Below are 27,236 nucleotides of genomic sequence, written 5' to 3' on the forward strand. Positions count from 1 at the left end.
ATCCTAGCCCCACAGGGTGGCGGAGCTCCCTGGCCCCGAGCCCCGGAGCAGAGGGTGCAGGTCCTGGGTGCTGCGCTGGGTGAGCCCAGGTTGTCGGCGGGCACACTGGAACTGTGGCGTGTGCTCTGCCCGTCCCGTCTCCAGGCCTGAGGCTGCTGAGGGCAGATTTCATTAGCCTGACTGTGGTTTGGGAAGGTGCCAGCTTGGCTGGGGTTGCCCACTGTAGGAGCACCAAGCTGGCTTCTTGGGATTCCAGAGATTTCTTGGAGTCTTCCTACCACTGGCTGCCCACAGCAGGGATGCAGTTTTTCCTCTTTGGGGCAATGGGTGGCATTTTAGTCCCCTCCCCCGACCCTGGAGGGCTCCCAGCTCTCGATCCCGGGGGACTTAGCCCCCTCAGGTGCCCCCAAGGAGCTCGGCAGGCCGGGGCAGGTGGTGCTGGGTTACCCCGCTGACAGGAGTCTCAGAGCTGTGGCACGTTTCCACTTCTCAGAGAAGCCGAGGCTGCATGCGTTAGCCCCTCTGGGACTCCTGAGGGTCGTCTTCCACGGGGTCACGGCCTATGTCCTGGTGCTCATTCAGCCCTGTTGGTCGTTGGGGAGCCTGGGAACCAGGAGGGGCAGGTGTGCTGGGAATCCCAACGGCCATGCGGCCGCCTTGCTGCCTTTGCCAGAGGCCCCTGCTCTTACCCCTTCCCGGCTGGGTGCCTGTGACCCTGGGGATACAGTCCCGCTGTCTGCCTGCCTGCCTCCCTCCCTCCCTCCCTCCCTCCCTCCCGTGGAGACAGGACCCTGCAGCCCCTTGTCTGGGGCTGTCAGATCAGCAGCCCACTCTGACCAAACTCCCGGAAAGTTCTTTTTCCTTCTTCGGGAGTCCTTGGTCTCTTTGGAGGACCTTCTCCTCACCCCGGGTTGTTGCTGTTCATGAGTGACATCCTTCTCAAGGGCCTCATCCTGCTGCTTCTCTCTCCTCGGCCTAGGATCATGCGACCGGATGATGCCAATGTGGCTGGCAACGTCCACGGTGGGACCATCCTGAAGATGATCGAGGAGGCAGGGGCCATCATCAGCACCCGACACTGTAACAGCCAGAATGGGGTAAGTATCTGCGGGCTGTCACCCAGCCTGCTTGGGATCACCTGAAAATTCCAGGCCCAGGAGGCCTGGCGACCCTCTGTGTGTGGCATCGCACCACTCTTGGGTCAGGACAGGAGTTTGCTTGGAGTGTTCCCCTCCTTTGTCCCCTGGGCCTTGGGAACTTCTGGAATCCCTGGATGGGACCCATTGGAATGGTGCTTGGCTTGGGACGTTTGGGACTCATCAAGGAGGGATGGGAGACAGTCAGAGAGTATGCTGGGAGCTGGCTGAGAGCTGCCTTTAAGCTCCTCCCCCTCCTTCCAGAAGAGTCTTGGTTTCTAGAATCCACCGGAGCCTGGCTGCCCTGGGCCTGACCCCTCCCCTGCCCCATTGACACCCCCAGGGGCGGGGTGGGGCCTGGGCAAGCACTGGCACTCTTGCCAGGGAAGCCCAGCGAAGCCCTGCCGGAGTGCCCGGGATGAGGGCCAGGCTTTCTGCTTTTGCAGCTTAGGCAGCTGGGGGGGCATTTGGCCCATCCTCTCCTGCCCTGCCTCCAGCCCCGAGGGACCTGACTTCTCCCCTTGAGGCTTCCCCAGCCACCTCGCTCGGGGAGGGGGGTCTGTCTTGCGCCTCACTGCCACCTGGGGGCCAGCAGAGATGCAGTGCCACTAGCCTCTGTGTCCCAGTGTCCTGTGTCCCCATGGGCCTGGGCCAGCCACCTGCTGTGACGAGAGGAGGAATGCATGCTGGCTGGAGGGGCAGCGGGAAGGAGAGAGAGAGCGGCATGCACGCGTGTGTGTGCGTATGCGTGTGCTTGTGTGTGTGGGCACCAAGCCAGGGGGAACGTTTTATTTTATTTATTTATCTTTTTTTAAAAAGGTTTTATTTATTTGAGAGAGAGAGAGGGAGAGCACAGAGGGAGAAGCAGACTGCCCGCTGAGCAGGGAGCCTGGTGTGGAACTCGATCCCAGGACCCAGAGATCATGACCCGAGCCAAAGGCAGGCCCTTAACTGAATGAGCCACCCAGGCGCCCCTAGGGTGAACATTTTAATGGGTGGACACAGGCGAGGGGGACCTCGGTGTGCTGTGAAGGAGGGGCTCCCCTGCCCAGCTAGGAGTCCGGATTTGTTCAGGTGCCCTGGGAGTTCCCGGGCAAACCAGGCCATGTTCAGAGTGCGCCCTCTGGTGGTGGCGGGGAGGATGGGCCTGTGCCTGTGGGGCGGGGTGGGGGTGGGGCTGGCGTGAGGGCCCAGCACCTGGCGGCCCCCTGAGACAGACAGGGAGGGTCCGGGCAGGCCTGGCGGGAGAGGCCAGGCACTGGGAAGAGGAACTTTAGGATGGCGGAATGGGGGAGGGGGAGCCTTGGGTGGCGAGGACCCACATAACTGCTGCTGGGTAGCATTTTGCAAAGCTCTGAAGTGCTTCTGCTCATATAATCCTCCGCACACTGCATTATTATCCCCGTGACCCCGGTTGCACAGGGGAGGAAGTGGAGGTACAGAGAGGCTGCATGCTTGCCTGAGGCCACGGGGGGAAGCTGGGGGTAGCTCGGCCATGAATCCTGGCCTCGAACCTGTGCTTTGAGCCCCTGGAGGGAGCCTGGGGGTACAAGAAGGATCATTTTGACGTGTTGGCTTGCAGAGGTCTCTGGACTGGTGGTCCCAGGGTGGGGGTGCAGGGGGGGGCTTGGGAGGGGGTGTGAGCCCCAGGCAGCTCCAGCTGGTTAGACCGTGGCCTGCGGGCCAGTGGGGCCTCTGAGGGGCTTCGCTGGGGCTCTGGGTCAGGGAGGGGGCACCCTCCCCCACTCCCCTGGAGGTCTCATCTAGTCTCTGCCTTTAGTACCGTCATATAGCCCCGGGGTTCTATTTCCAGCTGGGACCTCTTGGTTGGCTCCATCTGGATACTTAGTTGGCCCCTTGACCTTGATGGGCCCGAAAAGACACCCTGGACCTGTCCCCAGGCTGCTCCTCCCACAGTCTCCCTCTCCTCTGTACATGACTGTGGCATCCGGTTACCCACACTCAGAACCTGGGGCCTTCAGTGACCCCATTCTTCTTCCGTCGTGGACACTGGTAGCCGATCCTGTTGGCTCCACCTGCTGGGTAGTTGTGGATCTGAGTCCCGGATCTCCTCTCCCATGCCTTCCCTTTAACATTCCCTTGGGCCACACTGGCTCTCTTGCTGCTGCATGAATGGCCAGTGTTCCTACCCCAGGGCCTTTGCACTGCCTCTTCCCTCTGCCTGAGCTGCTCTTCCCCCAGATATCGGCATGGCTCCCCCTCACCTCCTTCCAGTCTATGTAAATATGACCTCCACTGAGGCCTTTCCTGATAACCAGCTCCCTCCTTGCTCCCAGCTGTTCTCCACAGCACTGTCGCTCCTAGAACATTGTGTGTTTTGCTCATTTATCTTTGGTCTGCTCACCTCTCCCCTCCACCCCCATTAGAGTGTAAGCCCCTTGAAGGGAGGGACTTTTGCCTTCCGGTCCCTGCTGGATGCTCAGCGTCTGGGTGGAGGCCTGGAACACAGTGGACTCCCACTGGCGATCTGCTCATTGCCAGTGTCCTGTGGAGCACTTCCGTTTAATAGGCACTTACGGTGCACCAGCGACCACACTGTGTGCTTGACCTTTTCTTTGCGGAATCTTCCCGACCGTTGTCTTAACCCCACGTTGTGGGGGAGGTGCGGAGGCCTAGAGAAGTTACACGGCTTCCTGAAGGTCCCACAGAGTGGTCTCCTCTACTGTGGCGTCCGCTGAGTAGGGCAGGTGCCAGCCAAACGGTCGTAGTAGTGGGGCGAACCTTTCTGGACCCGCTTGCGCCCATGTCTGATCCCCACGCATCTGTAAGAGGGGGCGGCTCACCCCCCTCTCCACAGATCATGCCCTCAGGTCCTGGTGGCACCCTGCCGGCCCCACTTACTTCTGAGTCTGACAAGGTCAAGAGCCAGGGAGTGGCAGAGCTGGGAGTTGAGCCCAGGGCCCCTCGCTGTCCGTTCTGGCTCTGCATCAGCAGCTGTTATCCTGGCTTCACGTGCTGTGGCCGCTCTGGAGCCCAGCCCCCATGGTTTCCCCCCGAGCCCTGCGAGCGCCGTGATGCCGGTCACCTCTGGGAGTACGGCGGAGGGCACTTCTTGGGGTAGACTAATGAGAGCGCTCCCGGGAGGGGGGCTGCCCCTCCTGCTTTAAGCCCCCGAAGCAGAGAGGTCCAGGGCTGTGTCCGAGGCGCAGGCAGCCAGAGGTGTGTGTTCAGCTTGGAGATCTTCCTACTGCGTACAGATGTTCATTGGCTCCTTTTTTGAATTTTTGGGTCGCACCTGTTCTTTACGGAATGCCTGAGGCGGGCCCAGTGCCCTGCTAGGCCCCTGGACAACAGCTCACGGTCAAGTTGCCTCTGCCCTGGGTCCAGGCCCATGCTGCCCATGCCCCAGACCGGTGGAGAGCCCCCAGGCAGCCCACCTGTCTCTTAGGCTGCCCTGCCTATGAAGGACTCCGGAGTGGCTGCCCTATAAACATTCATTCTCTCTTTTAGAACCAAGCTTAAGATTCCTAACAAGCAGCTTCCAACCCAGAAGCGCAGGTTTGAGGCCTCTGCCAGGCGTCGTGCCAGGCCTGAGGGCGTCCTGTGGCAGGTGTGTGTTGACAGCATTCCCTGGGGGAGTGTGGGGAGCTGCTCTGTGTCCTGGGTCACTGTGTCCATGTTCCAGGTCATGGAAGGGAACAGAAATGGCACCTGCCAAAAGTTCACACCACTGAAGTCCAGGGACTAAAAAGTCAGCCAGTCTGCTCGTCTCCTCTGCCCCTCCAGCCGAGTCCTGGCCCCACACCTGCCCTGGCCCTACCGGCCCTGCTGACCCCTTAGCTTGCACCTCCTGCTGTGCACCCCTCCCCCCAGCCTCCACCGTGCGCAGTCCCGCCTGCTCCCCCTCCCCTGGGGTACACACCTCCATACCTGCCTCCTCCCGATGGACATCATTTCACTCGGGATGCGCCCTCTGTGGGGAGGCTGCCCCCCACCCCCAGCACTTCCCACACTGCCCCCTTCAGAACACTTGCCACCGTGGGGCATTGTCCTATTTACTTATTTATCATCTGTCCCCCTGTCAGAACCCAAGCCGAGGGCAGGCGCTCTGACTCACTCCCCTGAATCCCGCACCAGGTGCAGAGCCTGGCTCCGCGCATGCCAGTATTTCCCGCCTGATCTGCGATCTCGGGTCCCCTGGTGTACCCGCAGTCAGCCATGGCCCAGAAGCAGATGACCCTCCCTCTGACGGAGCGTCAGAGGGTCAGTAGTCGCCTAATCTGTGTCACCTGCCCACATTGTTCACCTCCTTTGTCTCAGCATGCGGGCATTTCATCCTCTCTCCTCCTCCCAGGAAGAAGTACACCGAGATGGAGCTCAGGTCCATCCAAGACTAAGCTGCATTCCCATTAAAAATTATTCATATAGGGCACCTGGGTGGCTCAGTTGGTTAAGCGACTGCCTTTGGCTCAGGTCATGATCCTGGAGTCCTGGGATGGAGTCCCGCATCGGGCTCCCTGCTCAGCGGGGAGTCTGCTTCTCTCTCCGACCCTCCCCCCTCTCATGCTGTTTCTCTCTCTCTCTCTCAAATAAATAAATAAATAAAATCTTTAAAAAAAAAATTATTCATATATATATGCATGTATGCTACCCATGTGTGAGTGTAGCCATACCGAAGTTTAACCGCTGTCCAGTGAGGACACCTGGTTTCACTCGGTTTGGGCGTTGCGGACAGCGCCTGGATAATTCTACCAGGCCGCCCAGGGGCGGGGCCTCTGTTCCTGTCCCGCTCGGCTCTGCGGGTGCCTTTCCAGCTTTCTGCCAGTGGGTGGTGCTGTAGCCACAGAAGTCTACTTAGAGGCGCACTTGGTTTTAGTGCCAGTGTGACTTAGGGGGCGAGTAGGGGGGAGGCCGGTGCAGATCGGAGTGACCACTACTTAGCCCTAGAACCTTTCCCAGCCGCTCTGGTCCCCTGCTTGCTGAGACCTGGCTCTGGCACGTTTATAGGAACAGAAACTGGAGGAACCCCCAACCCCGTGTTCCTGACTCACCTGGGGGGTGTGAAGGTGCGGGTTCCCTGGCTGTCCCTCCGGAGAGGCGGGGCAGGTCCCATCGGCTTGACGTGGGCCGGGGAAGTTGCGTGTCCGGGAGGCGGCAGGTGGACTCTTGCACAGGTACCGCAGGAAGCGCCACCGGGGCTCAAAGTGACCGTTACCACAAGCTCAGTGGACGAGGGGCACTGTGAGGATTAGCTGGGGAAGCGAATACCAGAGCAGGCAGGGCCGGATGGGCAGGCTCTCAGAGGTGAGCCCCCATCCCCCACTCCCCGCTCCCCACCCAGCCTGCGCGTAGCCGGAGAGCCTTGCACGCCTGTGCCCAGCCTCCTAGAAAAGAGGGTTGGTTCCCGGGAGAAAGCGATAGACGTGCCAAGTGCTCTGCTTGGCAGTGAGGGTCTGAGGTCCCACAGCTGGGACTCCAGCGTCTCGTGTCATTCAGTTTGAGCAGCCGACGTGGAAGCAGTTCTTTGTGCCAGTCCCGGCCGGGGGCGGGGGGGGGGGGGGGGGGGGGGGGGGAGAGGCCCTGCTGTCCTGTTGAGAAGTACTTCGAGAACATACACTGAAGTGTCCCTTCAATCTGGGAAACAGCCCCCAATACTGAGAATGATTTAAGTAAAAGGACACCCATCAAAGGATTGTTTGTAATAAGCAAATGGACCCAACTGGACCCAAGTCTCTGATAATGGAATATTCCATTCTCTTTGGCCATTAAACATACTTTTGCAGTGGGGTGTCATGACGTCAGTCATGGAAAGTGCCATGCAGAAGAATGAGGAAGTCTGTCACCTTCGATAGAGAACAAGCCCCAGCGTAGACTGTCGCGTGCCGTCCAGATGGCACTCCAGGCGTGGGTGTCCTCGGTGGCCGCGTCGATCCCTTAGGGAAGGGGTCCTGGGTGGCTGGGGACGAGTGACAAGACGCGCACCTGGTACCCTATACCCTTTCCTTCCTTTCAATTTTGAGTCCTGCAAATGGGTTCCTATTTGAAGGATAAATAACACTTAAATAAAGGAATATTGATTGCAAACACCGTTTATAATGCAGGCAGGTTATTTTTCCTTGTTTTGAGTAGAAAAAAAGCAGGTTGTGGACAAGTATGTTTATGTTTGCCTGACTGTATGAGACTGAATAACTCAAACGAACCAGGGAGATCCCATTCTTGGGGAGAAGAGCCTGGGAAGGAAGATCCTGAAATAGAACCCTGGGTTCTCTTTGGATGGGAGGAGTGATTTTTTCCCTCCTTGGTCTACTTCATTGTGTATTTCCCAAATTTTCCATAATGAGTATGTCTTTTTTTGCTTTCCATTATGGAAGTAATACACGTCTTTTGTAGAAAAATTAGAAAAAAGAAGCCACTGCTAACCCTCACTGCTCAGAGAATCCCACTGGTGTCCCCATGAGGCCTTTCTGTGTCTCCCATGGTTTTGCAACTAGGAATGTGTGATGTCAATAAATGGCGTTACTTTCACAGTGGGAGAAAGAAAGGCCACTTTCGAGGAGCACGTCCGGGTTGGGGCTAACCTGTCTCTGGTCTCCGCAGGAGCGCTGTGTGGCTGCCCTGGCCCGCGTGGAGCGCACCGACTTCCTGTCGCCCATGTGCATTGGTGAGGTGGCGCACGTCAGTGCGGAGATCACCTACACCTCCAAGCATTCCGTGGAGGTCCAGGTCAATGTGATGTCCGAAAACATCCTCACAGGTAACTTGTGCGCGCGTCTCACCAAGCCAGCACCAGCCTAGCTCACGTTGATGGGGGGCTGACCCTGGCGCCACCATGAATGACGTCCCTTCATTCCCAGCGCCACCCAGGAGCAGATACTTCTGCCATCCTTGTTCTGCAGGCAGGGACAGGTTAAGCAATGAGTCCCGACAGCGTGCTCCCCCAGTGGGCTTTGAGCTCGGGCCTGGTGTGCAGCCACTACCCCTCTTGTCTTCCCCGGGCGGAGGCCTGGTGACCAGCTCCTCAGGGGCAGAGGGGTGGCAGTGGGCCGGGAGGGCACAAGCTGCCCTCCGGCCCCCTGCTGTCTCCCCCCCGACCACCACCCGCCTTGCTGTTCCCTGGAGGTGGGGGGCCACTGGCTGGGGGGAGGGGTCCCTGCCCTGCCCTTATCCCTGCACCCCTGGCCCTGCATTCCAGGCTTAGGCTGAAGCTCACTGGGCGAACCTTTGACTCTGGTTTGATCTGAATATTCTCTTTCTCAGAGTGGTAACCATGGAAACCCCTTTTCATCCTCCCACCAGGCTCTGCAGGGGAGTGTGGCGCAGCTGCTTTTTATAACCGGCTGCTGACGGGGAAGGCAGGCCCCTTTGTCCCCTTGCTGCCCACCTCTGGGTCCCTCGTCGTCCACGCAGAGGGCAGGGTCCTTGGGTCTGCCTCCTGATGCCCCTCGCCCCTTCCTTGGCCGTGGCTGCCTGTAGGTGCTGTGCTCAGAGATCTTTCAGGGGCTCAGGCTTCTTCCCACCCTGGGCCTAGAGCACAGTTATCCATCTGGAACATCCCGGTGACCTCAGCAGGCCCGGCCGTGGTGCAGTAAATGATTTAGCCCAGCAAGGGCCTGTGCTTGGGGAGCACTCAGCATCCCTGTGCCCTGTGTTTGTGGCCAGGCCCTGTTGCAGCCCGTGGCTCTGGCATTGAAGGGACTGTGGCACAGAAAGGGGTCCCGGGCGTGGTCTTCTCACGATGGGGCCTTGGGGTCCCTGTCATCGTTCCCTGTGCTCTGTCTCTCTGTGGCCCAGGCCTCCTCCCCTGGGCTGTGCTGGGCTTGACGGGAAGTCACTGTCTCTGCTGCTCTCTATCTTCAAGCTTCCCCCCTTGGCCGTCCCAGCAGGGTCGCTTTCTCATGGTGATTTTCAGCAGGAGCCAGGGACTTCAAATGGGGGAGGGGCCCCTGAGGAACAGAAAAAAAGTCTCCCTGTTGGCGATGGGGAAGAAGCCAGGAGACAAAGTGGAGCTCAGCCCCACGGCTTTGGACCCCCAGCATGGTGACTCTCAGGGGACCATTTTGGTTGTCACCATCGGGGCAGAGGTGCTGGCATCCAGTGGGGGGAGGGCAAGGATGCAGCCGCGCAGCCTGCACGCACAGGGGGTCCCCACCACGAAGGGTGAGCCAGGCCTGCGTGTTCTTGTGCCGAGGTGGAGAAGCCCTGCCCTCGACCATGAACTCCGGAGGGAAAGGGTCATGTCTTCCTTCCTGGCAGCTTCTCTTGGCTCATAACAGACAAAAAGCCAATAACTACAGGTGAATGAATGATGGAGTGAACGAATGACCACGTGAACAGAGGCTGTTGGGAAGATTTGTTTCTGTGCGGAGATGGGAAGCTGACAGAGGGTTTTGTCTAGAACGACACGCTCTGCCTGACTTCTAAGGGACCGCTCCCACTGTGGGGCAGGAGGCTCTCACCCGGAGCCGTGGGGGCGAGATGGCAGCCCTCTCCCCGACCAGTAAGGATGTACCCCCCCGCCCCCCAAGCACCTGGTCGCTGAGCCTCGGCTTCGCTCCTTCCCTGCAGGATGGGCACACAGATCTGACGTGCCCTGTGAAGGAAGAACCGGCAGTGAGGAGAGGTGCTGCGGGCGTCCACCCTCACGGGACAAGGGGGCAGGCTCTGTGACCCCACTGGGCTCTGCTTCTCGAGGTGGGGCCTCCTGACCCTCAGGCCTCCCCTGTTACATGAAGGGGGCAGCTGCTCTTGGAGCCCTGAGGGCTGTGGCTATTCGTGTCTGGGTCATCTTGCCCCAGAACCTCCTTCTGAAGGGCCAGATGCCTCCTTTCTCATTCCACCACCGTGGGTCTGTCTGTCTGTCTGTCTCTCTCATTTCTGCGTCTCTTTCTGTAATTGCCAATTCTGTGCATCTGCATCTCTGTTGTCCTCCCTCTGTCTTTCCGAGTTTGGATCCGTGCAGATCTCTCTTATTCTGGGACCCTGTGTCTCTCGTGGCCTCCCTCTCTGTCCTGACGTGTGTCTTTCTGCCCACGTGTCTAGGGTGTGAGGGCAGGGCTGGTAGCTTCCTTGTCCCCTGCAGTCCCCCCACTGCCTACAGCAGTGCCTGGCCCCGTGGACCCAGGGTGACTCTGACGGGGGGCGGGGAAGGAACTGAGACCCCAGGAGGCAGGGATCCCCTCTCTTGTGTGTCCCCCTCCTCCGGGGCTGTGCCGCCTGCACACGCCGAGGCAGACAACCAGCAAACCTTTGCCTTCGAGACGGCTCATTCATCTCCAGCAACTGTCAAAATATTAAGCTAACTGGGACATGATTGTTGCAAATTGCTCCAGAAAATAGCTGGGAGCTCTTAAGATTTTAAAATAGGTGTTTTTAATGCTGCAATTGTCTTTTGATGGTTTTATTAAATGACGGAGAAAGTACAATTAGCATGTTTTGCCTCATTTGCCCCATGGTGCTCATTTGGGTCTAGAGGAGGGCCACTCCGGGTTTCCATGGAAACCGGCTTGTCAGGCTGGCTCTGGCAGAGTCTAACAGGAAATCTTTATTCCCAAAAGCAGGTTGTCAGATTCACTCTCAGTCAAAGTGCAGTGAAAATATTTTCCATGTTATTTGCCTGTGGTTCCCAGGCACAGGGAGCCTGTTGTCCTGCTGGGGCCACTGTGTTGGGGCCAAGTGCTGGCGGTGCAGGCCCGGGCGCCGTGGGCTCGCCCTCCTACATGACCGCAGGGCCTTGGGGCTGTGTTCAGGGGAGGAGACCAAAGCCCCCCGCTCCCTGTGGGAAGGCAGGTCAGAGAGCACTGATAGAAAGGGCGCTCCACAAGGGGCTCTACAGGGAATGCCTGGCTCCTCCCCATCCTCCCCGCTTGCTTCCCTTTACTTCCTGCAGTTTTGCTGTTCTCCTCTGCACTGAGGATCTTCTGTGTTGAGGAAGCTACTTTTTAAGGCATCCTTGCAAATATTTCCCTCAAAGTACTGGGATCTAGAGGTGTAGGTCTATACACAGAATAGCACCGAATTGCTGTGTGACCCTAGGTAAACCCCTTGACCTCTCTGGGCTCCAGCTTCCTCCTATACAAGTGGAGGGTGCGGTGGGCCACGTGATCTCTGGACTTTTCTGGCCCCTGGTTCTCAGCCCCGACAGGCCTCTCTTAGGTAGCCCCAAGGAAGGTTCTGTTTCCTGTCACTCAGCCCGCAGTGGGAGTCAGCAGCCCCCTGCCCGTCTCTCAGCACTCCACTCTGAAGTTTCTCGATTGGAGCTCTGAGTCGGTGGCAGCAAACCCGAGCGTCCGGTGTGAAGCCTCCCGCTTGCAGGACGGGTGCTGCCTGGCTGGCCGCGCGACTGTGCTTCAGTTTGTGGCCCGGCCGCAGCCGCTCCCCGGGCTTCCCGCATGGGCTCTGGCTCCGTGTCTCCCCGAGCCTCATGTCCGTGGGCCACTGTCCTTCTGGCCCCCGTCTGGCAGGAGCTCTTAGCCGTGTTTAGCGGGTGGACGTTCCCTTGCTGAGCACTGTGGCTTGAAGCTCCCGAGCAGAGTGTGTTCGATGGGAAGTTCAGGGTCTGCCGGATCTGTTTGCAGAAACTCAAGCTCAGCCGGGGCTGAGTGCCCTGGCTTTGTCCCCTCTTCTCCGGGAGGTGGCTGGTGAGGACCCTCCCCGAGGCTCCTCAGGCTCCCGGGCGCGTGGATGACCAGACTGCCCTTCTGTCAAACACCCGTAAAGGGGCTGCGGTCGGAGCCCTCTGTTAGCAAACGCTGGAAAGCCAGGACCCCCAGACTTAAAGTGTATGCTCTGAAGCCTTTCCAGCAACCTCCAGAGGGGCAGCATTGGGGGGGAGCTCCCCACGCTCTGTGCCCACCCTCCCACCTTGTGTTTCAGCCTCACCTGCCCTGTGCTCTCCCTGTGCCATCACTCACGTGGTTTTTTTCTCTGAAGGTACTAAGAAGCTGACCAATAAGGCCACCCTGTGGTATGTGCCCCTGTCACTGAAGAACGTCGACAAGGTCCTGGAGGTGCCTCCAGTCGTGGTAAGGAGACCCCCTTCCGCTTCTCTCGGGGGGCAGATGGCAGAGGGTAGCCAGGCGTCCCAGGAGAGCAACAGAAGGGGCCGGGGGCCGGGTCGGCCGGTGGAGTGGGATGTCCCGGTCTGGGATCTTCGTGCAGGTTTCGTTCATGCTGGGGATGTCCTGGTGGACACCCCTCCTGGAGGACCCTTCCTCATGTCCCTGACCAGAGGGAAGGCGGGGGTCAGGATGGTGTCAGGTGACAGGTCCTTCTGCGAGAGCCAGGACCTCCCGGCTGCCTGGCCCAGGCCAGCCGCTCCCCATCCCAGCCCCTGACGAAACGGAAGCTAAGACAGCTGTTTCCACCTCTTCTCCCACTGTCCTGGGTTCTCTCACTCTGGTTTTGCTGCAGAAAGAAGCGTCTTTGCACGAAGGGAGCCCATTGTGTTCGTTCTGGGCCCGCTGCGGGCACGCTCGGGTGGACAGGCTTTTGGAGGGTGAATGTTGTGCCAATAGAAGGATTTAGTTCCTTCCCTAAAGTTAGCCCTCACCGCCTCCTGCGGCGCCCCCAGGACACGCGGGCTTCTCCTCCGGGGAGGCCCGCGGCTCTGCTCTCACACCTAAGCTCCTCTGGAGGGAGTCACCCCGTGGTTCTGGCAGCGTCTGCCCTGCAGTGAGCATTTTCCTACACTCGTACAGAGAACAGATTTTTAAAATAACGAAACCAGGAGCCACAGCTGTAGGAACTGGCACCTGCTATCATGCGGAGAGCCCACAGAGAAGCTGGGTCCTGCCCTCCTCCTCATGGGGACGCAGGCCCTTCCTGCTTGGGGAGGCTTGCTCTGTCTCCCTGGCAGACCTTCCCACTTCCTGCACCCCTGCAGGTGTAACACTGCGGGGGGCACTCCCTGCAAACCCCCCCCACCGCCTCTGCCCGTGCCAGCCCAGGGTCCGACCGCACAGCCTGCCTGGGCCCCCGGGGGCAGGCGAGGCCCAGGTGGCATATCTGCCCAGGTGCGGATGGCTGCCTGCTGGGCTCCAGCTGCCGAGCAGTCTAGATATTTAAACCACCTTGAGACGGGAGCCCTCTCCACGTTGAATGGGAAGGACGCTTAGACCTTGGCCTGGGTTGGATCGGTGGCCTGTCCTTTGGTCCCGCGGGAGACGGGACGTAGTGCTCCTGCCCGCTGACGGCCCTGGCATCACCCGTCCCTGCACAGGCGAGAAGAGCGGTGGAAGCTCACGGCCAGGGCACGGAGCCCAGCAGCTCCTAGGGCTCACCCCTCTGTGATGGTCCTGGGGCTGCTGGGACGGAGGCCGCAGGGGAGGACGCTTCCTGCGTCTTCCAGCTTCTAGTGGCTTGTGGCTGCATCCCCCACCTCTGCCTCTGACTGCCCCTGGGGGGGTGTTACCTCCTCCTCAGTCGTTGCCCTTGGGGTCCGTTCTGCTGCAGCGTTACCTCATCCAGACCCCGGTCTGTCAGAGGCCACGTGCGCAATTTTCCGTGGGCGGGAATTGTGACAGACACTGTTCACCCCAGAGCACTGCCCTTCCGTGCGGCCCCACTCGCCCCCTCCCTCCTTCCCTGTCTCTCCCCTCCCTGCAGCACTGACCGGGGGGAGGCCCAAGACTCAAGAAGCAGGAGTGAGCCTGAAGCACAGTGATTTTTCTCTTTAGAAATTACGAGCGTACCCACCCCTGCTTTCATCTTTTGCACCAAGCACTTGGTGCTCAGTTAGCCGCATTGCATGTAAATACGACGTAATTATTGAACTGATTTCATTTTCATGTACTACAGATGTAGAAGTCTCTGGCAGGCCATTCTCTGGCTTCGGCACCAGATGATACATGTTAAAGGGTTGATACTGAAGGAAGATTCTGGGGCTGAACACATGAACCTTTGCTTCCTCTGGCTCCTCAGGGCCGGGGGACTGAGAGCGTAGGGTCTTCGGCCAGCAGGGCGGGGGTGGGCAGCGTGCCGGTTCCCATCCCCGCACAGGGACAGGGCAGCTCTCCTCCCCAGGGAGCGCTCACCCCGCATCCCAGAGGGGCCTGGAGTTTTCCCATCCCTTTTGTTTAGCCGGGTTTGATAAGACGTAAGTACCAACCATGCCCTTGTAGAGACGGAAGCAGAGAGGGCTCCAGATGGGAGAAGGCACGCAGCTCCCAGCTGCAGCCGACGCTCATATTTATGGGCGTTCGCCCCCCCACCACATGTGAGCCCCACATAGAAGCCTTCGGTTGATTTGAAATACAGGTCTGCTGTTGTCCTTATCCTGATGGATCCTGGAAAGCTCGGAGTCTGGCGTTTACGCTCATCGCTGGTCACGTGGCCACGAGGCTTTCTCATACCCCCCGCCCCCGAATCGCACCACCGACCTTTTATAGAGCGCTGTCATTTATTTGAGAACACACACATCTCTCTGTGCGGGTGTGTGTGTGTCACGCACGTCTCTCACGTGTAGTCGTACCAGACACGTATGTCACACGCACCTCACAGAGCACACTCGCGTGTGCATCTCCCTGGAAGAAGCCCGGCTGTCCACCTTGTGCAGTGGTATTCGGTGTAAGACGCTGCCACCTGGCTCCACCCTCTTCCTCGGGGAGCAGGGACCCCAGTGTCCCTGCAGTGACCCTGGAGAGGCGGGGGGGCCATCCGAGAGCGGACACTTCGGTTGTTGGGTTTTTTCTTTTTTCCAGTGTCTGAGAGTGCGCTTGAGTTCAGAGTCTTGCCCAGGCCGGTGGACGTGTGCGCTGAGCTGGCTTTTGCCTCACATCAGCTGGGCTAGACGAGCCGTTGGGGTGAGGGTGGGATGCCAGCCCATCGTTGGGACTGCTGGTGATTTTATCCCTGATTCAGAGGCAGCAGGGCAGCGTTGTGAGGGGGCTGCGTTTCCTCCATCTGCGTGGCTCGTGTGTGGCCGGGGCCCTGCCAGCCGCGTGTGACGGCCGGGCCCAAGCCCATGCTCACGCGGCCAGGGTTTATTAGGCTCAGGAGGTTGGCTCGTTCTTAAAAAAATCTCTTTAAAAGGTATTTCTTGAAGACACTTGAGTTCAGCCGTGAATTTTACCGGATAGGCACAGCGCAGACTCTGCTCATATGCTTCTTTACTTTGGACGGTGGGACAGGGGGCCACAGTTTATTTATGGAGAAAAAGGTTTAAAATTTAAATTATCCACTGCAACTTAAACACTCAGGGTTAGTTTCTTTTGAACAGACCCCTCAGACCCTTTCTCAGCCTCCTTGGGAGACAGGTTCTCCAGCCTCAGATAATGGTAACTGAGCCACAGAGTGGTGTTCAGATCCTGTGCGATTTGCCGCAGGGCCACGAGCAAGAAAATCAAGATGTTTAAGACTGGCTTTTGAAAGGAGATCTAAAATTGCCGTATGAAGTGAATTTGCCTAAGTCAGAGAGGCTTCAGCGGGGGGCCGAGAGGGGCCCATGGGGCCCTGGGTCCGTAGCTTCTGCATGGGCTCAGCCAGAAATGCTGCCTGAGTGAGGCAGGGGCAGGTGTCAGAGCTAACCGAGGGGAGGCTGGCTGGGCCGTGGTCAGCACGGGGGGCCAGGGCCGTGGCGGCAGGAAGGGAGAGGGCTGCCAGGGGAAGCTGGCCCCCGTGGACCTGGCCTGGGGCTTTTCCGAGGGGTCCTGCATGGAGGGCGTGTGTGCCCTACACTGGGCTGGAGGACAGGGCCCTTGCTGTCACATCAGAGAAGCCCAGCGTCTCCCGCTGTGCCCGTAGGAACCCCAGCTTTTGTGCCAAGTTTTATATTCTGTTTATTCTTCTTGGGTCTGAACGTCTGTGATCCATGAGGAGAGCTTCGCTGGGATCATCTTAGCTTTGGTGCGCATTCCCGCAAGCGTGCAACCTGGACAGGCTGGGAGGTCAGCAGAGTGAGGGTGTCGAGGGCATGCGGGAAACCTGCTCTCTCCTCACCCTGTCGGGGCTCCCGTGATTCTGTGGTTCTGTGTTCAGGGATAAATCCTAGGAAGGAGGAGGGGGCACGTGTAAAATGTGACGGAGATTGTTGACGGGATGTTGTTTTAACAGCGACGGACTGGGAGCCTGCCTGACGCGCTCGGTGCCGGTCCATCACCTCAGTCCTGGTAGGCAGAGAGGTTGGGCTGATGCAGGTCATTGCTACTTGGACACCTGCACCTGGCACGGGAGAAGTTTTATATACCCGTGGGCATGAGAACAATTCGAGGAAGACACAGAGCAACCATTTGAGACTGTTTATCTCTGGATACATGAGATTTTCACCTTCTCTGTGTTTTTATTGTTTATATTAAATATATATTATTAGGACAGGGATGGATGGCTCCAGTTACATAACTCAGGCAAGGAGAGCCTTGAGCCTGGGAGGCCGAGCCACGCCTGGCTGGGGACGGCGAGGGCCGGGCTCACTGCTGCTGGCCTGATCCTCTGTCTGCGCCTCTCCGCAGTATTCCCGGCAGGAGCAGGAGGAGGAGGGCCGGAAGCGGTACGAGGCCCAGAAGCTGGAGCGCATGGAGACCAAGTGGAGGAATGGGGACATCGTCCAGCCCGTCCTGAACCCAGGTAAAAGCTGGGGTGCAGTTCTGGGGACTCACTTCTGCTGGCAGGTGCCGAATGTGGCAGGCTCATGAACCTTCTCCTCCTGGGGCTGGTGCAGCCCCTCACCCTGTGTGCTGTCCCGGGGGCTCTGTCCCCTGTCCCTACAAACCCATTTCCAGTAGCACCGTCAGCAGTGAGGGGACGGGACAGCTCAGGGGGGCCCTGCAGGCCCGTGGAGTATGGAGGCAGAGCCCCCACCGCCTGGGCACACAGGAGCGAGCCTGTGCGTAGAGGTGCTGTCATGTCCTTCCCCCAAGGTGACTCAGGAGCACATTTCCAGCTCATAAAAAACAAGCAAATGGCAGCATCTCTTTCCACGTTGTTCCTCACCAGCCTGCCGCTCAGATGTCTGCGGGCACGCCGGCTTCCTCTCCGGCCATGTCCTCCTGGTCTTTTACTCCCTTGCCTGCAAGTCCAGGTGACCGGCGTTAGCCAGGTGTCCGTCCAGAACCCAAACGGAGAGTTCCAGGGCTGGTTTCCCTCCAGACGGGACTTTCCTCCCTGGGTCCTTAGCAGACAGCTCCCCTGGGGCTCAGACAGTTCAGGGCAGGGTCTCAGGGGGTGTGTCTTCCCATCAGGACACAGCGAGCCCTTGGGACGTGGGTCTTCCCGGTCACGTGGGTCTCCTCTGCACACACACGACCATGTGTCATTCGTGTGGAGAGGACTCTCAAGAACGTGCTGTGTGTTCTCTGTGGGGCTCCAGAGGGTGACACCTCTGGGTGCCCTGGACACAGGTGTGTTTGAGTTCCGGATTTGGTCCTTGACAGCAGAGGACTGTGTTGTGCCCCGATGTGCCCTGGGCTCTCCGCCCTCCGTGCTGTGCCATGGTTCCTGCTAACCAGGACGACAGTGAACTCCAGGGCATGGGCCGGACCACGTTTCTGGCCCCCTGCCCGCCCGCCCGGGTTGCAAGCCACATCCCGCATCGGGGCAGGGCCTCTGGCGATCACCCAGCAGCCGTGCACGTGAGGACGGGGCCTCCTGGGTGTCAGCTCCCGTGCCCTGGGCTCCTCGGGCTGTGCCTGTTCTGCTCGCACAGGATTCTGCAGCTCTTCCGGTCTGCTCACGGTCCGCTCACGCACATCTCCCCCTTATTCTTCTTACGTTCCAGCCTCAACCTGCCCACAGCGAAGGCCGGTGGCCTGTGTGTGGGGTGGTGTCTTCACTGTTCTTCTCACACCTGCTTTTCAGCGAACATTTCAGCCAAAATGATACATTAGTTGTTGGTATTCACAAGAAAGAATGTTGCTGGAAGAGACGATCTGTTTATAACACAGTCACGCATAAGACGGGCCTGGGGTCACTCCTGGCGACTGAGGGCCGCAGAGCCACAGCCAGGCTCTGCTCTCGGGGGGCAGGCAAGCATGCTGGGCAGGCAAAGACACGGAGGGCAGCCAGGTGATGTGACCGAGTGGAGATGTCTTAGGAGAGGTACAGACTCGGTGCTGAGGGCACTCCAGGACAGAGAAGCTGGAGGGGGCTGAACGGCGGCCGCCTCCCCCCATGCAGAAGGCACGTCCATCCCCCGTTCCGGACCCTTACTTGCAGAAGGGGTGTTTGCAGATCTCATCAAGTTAAGGATCTTGAGATGAGGTCATCCTGCATTACCCAGGTGGGCCCCCAACCCAGTGACCGGTGTTCTCATTAGACAGGAGGGTAGAGACCGTGTCAGCCCAGCCCCAGCAGGGACGGGCCGGGAGGAAGTCTGGACAGCACGTGGGGGCTGCTTGGGTGCCCCTCTCTGTGGGCCCTTTCTGGCGAGTGCTTGGGGTGGAAGCCGGCCTGAGGGTCGAGTTCAGTCCTGGATTCCTCCTTTGACTGTCTGGGAAACTGAATATAATGCTCACGGTTTCCAGCCTAAGTCCCTTCATGCATGGGGTTGTTTCCTATTTTGCTATCTTGTTTGACTGTGCATCGGATACATAACGTTTCTCAGAATCTATTATTCTCCGCTGTTAATCAAAGGTGACAATCTGAATCTCAAGATTTCTTATTTTTTTTTTTTAATTTATTTGACAGAGAGCACAAGCAGGGGGAGTGGCAGGCAGAGGCAGAGGGAGAAGCAGGCTCCCCACTGAGCAGGGAGCCTGATGTGGGACTCAATCCCAGGACCCCGGGATCATGACCTGAACCGAAGGCAATTGCTTAACCAACTGAGCCATGCAGGCCCCCCCCCTTTTTTAAAGATTTTATTTATTTATTTGAGAGAGAGAGAGCACGCACGACCCGGGGAGAGAGGGAGAAGTAGGTTCCCCGCTGAGCAGGGAGCACAACACGGGGCTTGATCCCAGGACCCTGGATCATGACCTGAGCTAAAGGCAGACGCTTTACTGACTGAGCCACCCAGGCGCCCCCTGAATCTCAAAATGTCTTGATAGATTTTTATAAGCTTTTATTTTTATTTTTCTGTGTTCCAATAAAAATGCATCTTTCTCAGATGACTGGCTTAGGGACTGGCTTTTAAATGCTTCTTAAGGAAGTCACGTGCCCATTCTTTGGTGTTTTGGAATGTGGTCCGCATTTCTGACCTCAGTCTCTCAGTAGCACTGGCTTTGCCCTGGCAGGGCGGGGCTGGGCCTCTGCAGGCAGGCCTCCCAGTGCCCGGGGGGGAGGGCAGGATGGGCTCCCCGGGAGGGCCAGCGGGACAGGAGCTCAGCAGGAAGGGCAGAGCGTGTGCTTGGCACTGGGGGTCTTTCGAACACTCCAGCCCCTCCCTGTGGGAGGACCCCGCCACCCCCCATATCTGCAGCTCTCTGTCACCGTTGACACCAGAACCCGATTTCAGCAGGCTGTTGCCTAGCAACTCCCCGGCGGGGCTGACCGCATCCTTCAGGTGTCCTTTCAGAGAGTCTGGGAGTTCTTTAAGACCCAGCCTTTTTTTTTTTTTTTTAATTGTTTTCTCCATCTGACAAGAGAAAATAAAATTACCTCGAACGGTTTGATCCACAGCCGTCGGATGTCCAGCTTTGACCATGTATGTGGCCATCTGGAGCCATTTGGGGGCTGTCAGGTTGATGACAAAGAAACCCGGCTCCGGTTGCTGGGCTGGGCCCAGGCTCTGCCTCCCTGTGGTCAGACCGTGCCCGGCCGCCCCTGAGAGTGCTTGGTGTCCATCTGGGGTCTCCCAGGATCTCACCAGGCCCCGTCATCCTGCGCCCATCAGCATTTGTTCTGGGGAGAGCAAGAGGAGGCCTCCTGTGTGAGGCGGCAGAGGTGGGGTGGTGAGGGACACGTTGTCTAGAGTTGGGCTGCCCGGGTCTGAATCCCCCTTCTGCCTCCGTGGGGACTTAGTCTCCCTGCCTCTGTTTCCTCGGCTGGAAACACAGGAAAGGGGACTCCTGTGTATGTTTACAGCCGTGCCGAACCTCTCCCATTGCTGCACCGGGGAACCTCACTCAGGTTCTGGACACTGTTGTGACGCTGAGACCCAGACATTAGTGCCGTGTTAGCCAGGGTCATGGTAGCCGCTGTAGCTGCTGAACCCTGAAATCCTAGTGCCTGACTCAGTAGAGGTTTATTTCTCGTAAAGTCCAAACCGGTGTTCCTAATCAGAGGGTGCACTGCAGTTGGGGTGGACTCGTCTTAGAGCTGTGCATCTTCAACAGGTAGCTTTCGGGGTTACCTTGGAAGGGGAAAGATCAGGGGCTCACCCATCTGGGGTTTGGATGGGTTGGGCTGAAAGCAGGTAGCACTTCCACTCATGCCCTTTTGGCGGGAAGGCAGCCTGCAGAGGAGGCTGGGCAGTGTGGTCTAGCCGTGCGTGGAGAAGGCGAGGAAAAAGGGCTGCCCAGTCCTGCCCGCTGACCACCATGTCCTGTTTCTTTCCCTTGCCCGTGTGGGTCACTTCACCCAGAATCCTGTCCAGCCACCACCTGACCTCAGAGAGCGGGATCTCGGATTGCATGTGGTTTTCTGTTGGGTTTAGATGCAGTACCTTGTGGGCCAGTGGCCGGTGACCAAACCGTGGGCCCCCTGCACCAGCACAGTGTCCACACGGAGGTGGGACAGGAGATGAGAGACGAGGGGCAAACACGCTCACGTGTTCCCGGGGCTGGTGTGCTGGCAGGGGAGGGCTGCTCTCGGAGGGTGGGAAGCTCCTCAGTCCCCGTCTGCTCTCCGGAAGGGTCTTCCTTGTCCGCTATCTTCCACGGCCTCTTCTGAAGTGGGCGCCTGCTCGCCTACGACGGGGGACATCAGAGGTTATTTAGGGCTGGAACAGTTGTCCCTTCTAAACCTCGTGGGCGTTGATCTGTTGGCTTCCTGTCAGCTGCTTGTGACAGTCACACCCAGCATCCTTCCCAGACAGGCTCGTCAACCTCTCTCTGCTGGATGGTGGCTTCCTGGTGGCTCTCTCGTGACACACTTGTGGGCTGAGTCGTGATGGGCTTTGATCTCTCTCCCTCCATCCCCAGAAGCAATAGGCTTTTCCCACCTTTTGTGCCCCAGGTCTCTGGGCTCTGCTCACTCTCCGCTATGCTTCCAAGCTGGCTGTCTCTTTCCTGACCTACCTTGCTCAGTGCAGGAAGGAGAAGCTCCCAGGGCCACTCTGACTCCTTTCAGCCATTTCCCGGGGTGCTGTGGCCCCATAGACTTATCTTCAGGTTGACCATGTGTCCCACCTTCTAAGCCCAGGGGACGGTAGACCGTGCCCTTGACCCTCAGAATAAAGGTTTTCCTTTGGGTGGGCCCCAGTTCGGGTGCCAGTTCATGTGTTTGTTAAGGCAGCAGTGACAGATAACCCCCAAATCCCTGTGGCTCAGCCTTGCACTCGCAGAGCCTTTTTACGCGTCACTGTGCTTCACCTGAGATATGGAGCGTGAAGGAACAGGGGAGAGGCCACTGAGGATGGCGAGGACAAGAGGTGCCCAGCCAGCGCCTGAACCACACACACACAGTAGACACAGGCCCACCCCCGGAGAGCCCTGTGGGGGCCAGGGTCACGGCCGAGGGAAGCGGCAGTGGGGGGCGGCTGTAGGGGTGTACTGTTTTTCCCCATCAGAATAGTGGTGCTTTCACTCATTTAAAAGCTTATCAGTTCAAGTTCTAAGAACATGAAATTATTAGACACGGTCTAGATCACTCTAGACTTTTGAACGTTCCTAGAAGACAGTGGGGCATCTTTTTGACTAAGTTGTGATCGTTATTTCAAATGGCTTGTCGTCTGAATAGATACTTGACATGACAAAAAAAAAATTTTTTTTTAAGATTTTATTTATTTATTTGACAGAGAGAGAGACAGCGAGAGAGGGAACACAAGCAGGGGGAGTGGGAGAGGGAGAAGCAGGCTCCCCGCCGAGCAGGGAGCCCGATGCGGGGCTCAATCCCAGGACCCTGGGATCATGACCTGAGCCGAAGGCAGATGCTTAACGACAGCCACCCAGGGGCCCCGACATGACAAAAACTTTTGTGTGCAATTTTCTGTGGTTTGAACTTCTAAAAATTTCACCATTACCCACCTGCATAACTGTTACCTGGTCAAAGCAGTTCCTGAGATTGGGCCAAATTTGAGACTCTTAGTTTTCGTTTGTGCTGTAAGAGTGACTTCTGTGTCTTTTATGAGTGGGACACAAATGAAGGCAGCGGAGTGTGCCCCTTGGTTCTTGGGGCCTTTCTGTTCTCCGCCTGCACGCTTTGCAGAGAGACAGGGCCCAAGGGAGACTGTCTTTGAGCTCAGGGGTGCGGTGGCCTGTCCAGTGCTGGCTGGGGGAGTCTCTCTGACAGGTGTGATGACAGGGGTCTTCATCGGTGTGCTTTGTGGCTCCAGCAGCTGTCCCCAGGCAGGGTCCAGGCGTCTGAACCCCCAAGGCCAGCTGTCGGCATGGCCCTGGCTGGGTGCACCCTCACCAGCAGGGACTGTCCCCCGCATCTCCCATAGCACCACAGGGATTTGGGGGGTACGTCTTTTCCATTTCCGAGTGAGATGAGAAACTGGGGAGGGCACAGTCCTGCTTCCCATCCTGTGCAGTCTGTCTGCATGTACTGCATTACCCTGGGGCCCAGCGTGGTCTCAGATAGATAGTCCAGGATGCTCTGGACACGCCTGCACTGAAGGGGCAGCTGGGAGCGGCAGCTCCTCCCTTGAGTCAAAGCCACAGGCCATGTGCATCGAATGCAGTCCTTGTGGACACCAGGGGACACCTGGAGTGCCCTTCCCGGGAGCTTTTGCTGCCATCCCCATCCCATCTTGCTTGGAGTTGTCGGTGTTGTCTTTTGGCTGGTTTTAGGTAGTGTCCTCGTACCCCAGCTCATGGAGGGACCACTTGCGAGGACCGTTTGACCCACATCCAGATGGGTGTGCTGGACAGCCAGGTCCCCAGAAGGTGGCCTCCCAGGTGGGAATCCTCCACTCCACGGTTGCCCAGGAGCTCCTGACTCCAGGCCAGGAGCCTGAGGCAGGATCTGGGACCTCACGTGGCACACAGCGAGCCAGGAAAGCAGGCAGAGGGAGCAGGCTAGCTGCGCATGAGAATGAGAGCCCTCTGTCCAGAGTCGGAGCCACTTCTCAGCTCCCCGTGCAGCCGAGGGCCCTGCCGGCAGCATCTCACGATGATGGCCTCTCAAATGCCGCAGAGGGCACTTGACACAAGCGCTCCAGACTTGAGTCTAGATCACTCTAAGCCACAAGGCTCAAGGGCAAGTACAAAATGAGTTTGGATTTAAATACTTTATGGACTCCGTTTACCTGGGCTCCAGTTTTCCTGCCTCGTGACCCCTTCAGGCAACCACATGGTTTGAAATTCCGCACCAGGCAGGGTCTGGAGGTGATGCTGATGCTCGGCCTTGCTGGGGGAGGAGTGGCTACCCCCTCTGAGCACCAGCTGTCCAGGTAGGAGACAGAGGAGCGTCAGCCGTACCTGGAAGGCTCTGGAAGGTGGAGGCAGTGGTGGGTCTGCTCAGAAGACCCTACACGGGAGTGTTGCCTGCACCTCTTAGAAGAGGCAGTGTTGAGGTGTCCTATCTGTCTTCTGGAGACAGGGTTTTATTTCATGTGTTTGTTTAAGTGTGGCCTCTTCCAGATATTCTGGCGGCAGCAGGGATGGGGGAGGGAGGGAGGGAAGGAGGGAAGCCCCCAGGGATGTGGCGAGCTGGGGCGGTGAACGGGAGGGAAAAGCCGGCTTGCCTCTGGGTGCTGAGTCTTCTGGGCCGGGTCGGAGCCCGAGGGCTGGCAGGAGTCCCGGGGTGCCGTCCAGGGAGGCTGGGTCTATGGCGTCTCCATCTACCACTGTGTTCAGTGAAGTGTGCATGTGCACGCTCTCGAGGTTGCGTGATGAGTTTCTGAAACTGTCTGCGATTGTTTACAAAATTGGGAGTGAAAGTCAGAGGGATGACTGTCCAGACGGAGGGTCACCACAGCCCTGGGAGCATGTAGCTGCAAGGTTCATTGACTGGCTGCCTGTGTCTTGGGAACGGGCCTTGCTGGGCACACTGGTGTCCCCAGGGATGGACATCATGACCCGCTAACAGAGTGGCCGTTGAAACCTTGAAAGCCTTTCCTTCCACGGACTGGAACACGTGGAGACCACGGTTCTCCTTAGAAATATCACACCTGAGCTGCCGACTCTTGGACGCCCTAGGCGGCCGTGCAGATGCCACGCACCTCAGTCGTGGGCATCAGTCTGCCCCACGGCCTAACCTCTCTCCTTTGTAATTCCAGAGCCGAACACCGTCAGCTACAGCCAGTCCAGCCTGATCCACCTGGTGGGGCCTTCCGACTGCACCCTGCATGGCTTTGTGCATGGAGGTAAGAAGTCAGCGGCTGCCGCTCGCTCGTGCCTGCCCGTCTCCCCAGGGGCCAGGCTGCCGTCTGACCCAGTTTAGGCTCCGGTGTTTAATGAGGTAGAAGTTTAAACTCTTAAGAGGCTGCATAATAAATTACCGAAATACAGTCAGTGCCTGTTTTTAAAATTGGAAACAAAAGTCAGGTGGATGACTATCCTGTTGGAGGGTCACACGCAACCCAGGGAGCATAGAACCATGAGGTGTGTAGTGGCCGCGGGATGGGGCAAGGCCTTTCGGGGGACAGTGATATCACCAGGGAGTAATAGTGTGACCCACTAACAAAGGGGCTACTGAAGCATGTTTTTGCCTCTGATGTTCTCATTTATTTCTTCCTTTGGTCAGATTCCACCTTAAACAATATAGGCCTTAAAGTTCGTGGCTCAGGAAATGCGGTGGGACATAGAGGGACTTACTCCAGGTTCATAGAGGGACGTTTTTACTTTAATGGGGGAATGCTTATTTTTTTGCAATTTAGGGAAAACAGTAAGCATGGGCACAATGCCATTCGTTCACGCTCTCATCTCCAATGCCGGGAGTACCAAGCTCTCTTTTCTTTTCCTCTCAGAAAACTCTTATTCATCCTTCAAAACCCAGCTCAAATGGTACCACTCTGTGCAGGGATACGCTGATATTTCTACGAGGGGAGGCCTCAGGGGCAGGGCTTGATCTTGTTCTTTGTATTGGCTCCAGGGCCTCACACAGTGTCGAAGAGAGGCTTTACAAAGGTGTGTTCCACGAGCGAGAGGCACAGATCACGTGCACGGGATAATGGGCCCTGGGCCTGTCAGAGTCAGAGTGTGGGCCCTGATTTGGGATATATTTTTAAAGTTTGCTTCTTTTTTAGCTAATCTTTGTGGGGTTTTTTGTTTTTTTTTTTAATTTCATCATTGTTTTCCTCTTTCCACTGAATGTTGGCTGCGGTGCCCTTGGATCTGATTACCTTAGATCCTACCCGAGGGAAGGTGCGCTTCATGACAGTGCATGCCCAGGCCCGTGCATGCGGTGGCGGTCTGAGTGTCTCTGTACCCCGAGGACAGCCGTGGCCCCTTAAGCTTGCTTGTCTCCTCTTCTTCACCAGCCCTTGCCTGCCTCCTGGAAGTGGGGGGCAGCCCCTCTTCTGAGCTCCCCATCTGAAGCCCAGGCCCCGTAACTGCTGATAATTGTCTTTCAGCCTCATTGAGCTCCATTCCACTTGAAATTCGTGAAACTTTGCGCTAGAATTTTTGCTTATCTTGTCCACATGTTGGAAGTTCGGGAGAGGTGGCATCTCCACCCTTCGCTGTCTCCTTGTTGACAAGGCCAGTCTTCTGTCTGTACCTCCTGGCAGTGTGAGTGAGGGAATTGTTGCAGATCTAGAATCCATGGTCATTTACAGAGCCTGAGCTGCTGCGTTTGAGGCAGGCACGTTTCTTTAAGAAGTGCATTTAAGGAATGTTTACAAGGGCTTTGCAGTATTTAATGCCTATTTTAGTAGAGGTTTTGTGCCCACAAGTTAAAAAAAAAAAAAAGCCTAATATTTTCCCCAAACGTAATCATCTCTAAACAGCACCTAATAACTCACCAGGAGCGAGTGAACAAAATAAACACTGTGCCGAAAACACCCGGGAAGAACTGTAATTTTATGGCATTTTCCTACGGAGAGAATGCTATCCATAAGAGTGGTGTCTAAACTCATTTCTGTCAAAGTCTTCTCTAACCTGTAATTCAGTGGATGCCAAGCGCAGGAGAAACACGTGAGCTGAGATGAATGCTAATTCGGCTTTTATTCAGTAATTCTGTGCTGTGTCTGTGTCTTTGAAAAATTCTTCCCCGTCCCATTCTCTGTGCCTTTTACACACCGGGTAGTCTCGGTCTTGCAGCCCAGCTCCTGTCCCAGCACTCGAGAGCACACGACACGGACGCTGGCCATGCTGAACTGGGGAGGGTAGGTGGCCCCAGATGGGATGCAGGACTGCAGTCGGATGCTAGGTCTTTTGGCCTGTCTTGGGTGCGCGGACTGGCCCTCCGGGGATTCACTGAGGGAAGCAGAAGCCGAGGGGAGCAAGCAAGATCACATGGGGGATTTTGGGCTCAGGTGCCAGGAAGGAGGGCCATCTGTGTCCCTGTGGTTTTGATTTCAGGGTCTTGGCACAAGCTCCAGCCTGGCTTTGGGCTTCTGCCTTCCCTGAGTCCTGAGTGAAGCCGTGTAAGTCCCTTCCTTCTCCTCTGGCCTCCCCGTCCCCACCCCTCCCCCACTATTGGTTGTGTCCCCTGAAGGGGTGACCCGGTGGGTATCTGGGCGGGGTGTTTAGGTTCATGCCACAGTGAGGACCTTATAAACTCACCCGGACACCCATCCTCGATAAACACACTCAGTGAGAATAGGAATTGATGGTCCTTCCCAAACATGGTAAAACACAGGTGTCTGAGCCCTAAAGTGAGCATCTTCCTCAAAGGGGGAGCTCTGAGGACTGTCCCCGAGGTCAGGACTGAGGTGAGGGGCCACACTCTCACTGCTCATTAACGTTGCTTTGGGGATTTGAGCCGTTGCCGTTAGACCAGAGGGAAACTCAGGCACCGGAATTGGACAAAAAGAGGGAAAGCTGCCTGCAGGTGGATGACCCAAGAGAGTCCATGATCAAGGTAACTCAGGTCGTTAGAGAATTCAGGAAAGTTGCAGCATCTAAAATGACCGATAATAGTAATAAAAACACTTGCCCAAAATAGAAAAATGACTTTTCATTGTTTTTGTTTGTAGGTATATCTGTTTTCCCAGGTATGTTT

At 57.4% G+C, this 27,236-nt stretch overlaps 1 protein-coding gene across 3 annotated transcripts in view; it reads left to right on the top strand.

Annotated features, from left to right (window-relative positions):
- The window catches only part of ACOT7 (acyl-CoA thioesterase 7), a 111,637-nt gene that overhangs the window by 33,885 nt on the left and 50,516 nt on the right, over positions 1-27,236 (top strand). For all 3 annotated transcript variants that reach the window (XM_032394818.1, XM_032394811.1, XM_032394827.1), the window contains exons 2-6: positions 980-1,097; positions 7,695-7,851; positions 12,027-12,118; positions 16,541-16,655; positions 24,349-24,435. In XM_032394818.1, coding sequence (XP_032250709.1) covers positions 980-1,097; positions 7,695-7,851; positions 12,027-12,118; positions 16,541-16,655; positions 24,349-24,435 — 569 coding nt within the window. The remainder of the gene's footprint in view (positions 1-979; positions 1,098-7,694; positions 7,852-12,026; positions 12,119-16,540; positions 16,656-24,348; positions 24,436-27,236) is intronic.

The sequence above is a fragment of the Phoca vitulina genome, unplaced genomic scaffold, assembly GCF_004348235.1.
Source record: "Phoca vitulina isolate PV1807 unplaced genomic scaffold, GSC_HSeal_1.0 scaffold2, whole genome shotgun sequence".
Classification (NCBI taxonomy): domain Eukaryota; kingdom Metazoa; phylum Chordata; class Mammalia; order Carnivora; family Phocidae; genus Phoca; species Phoca vitulina.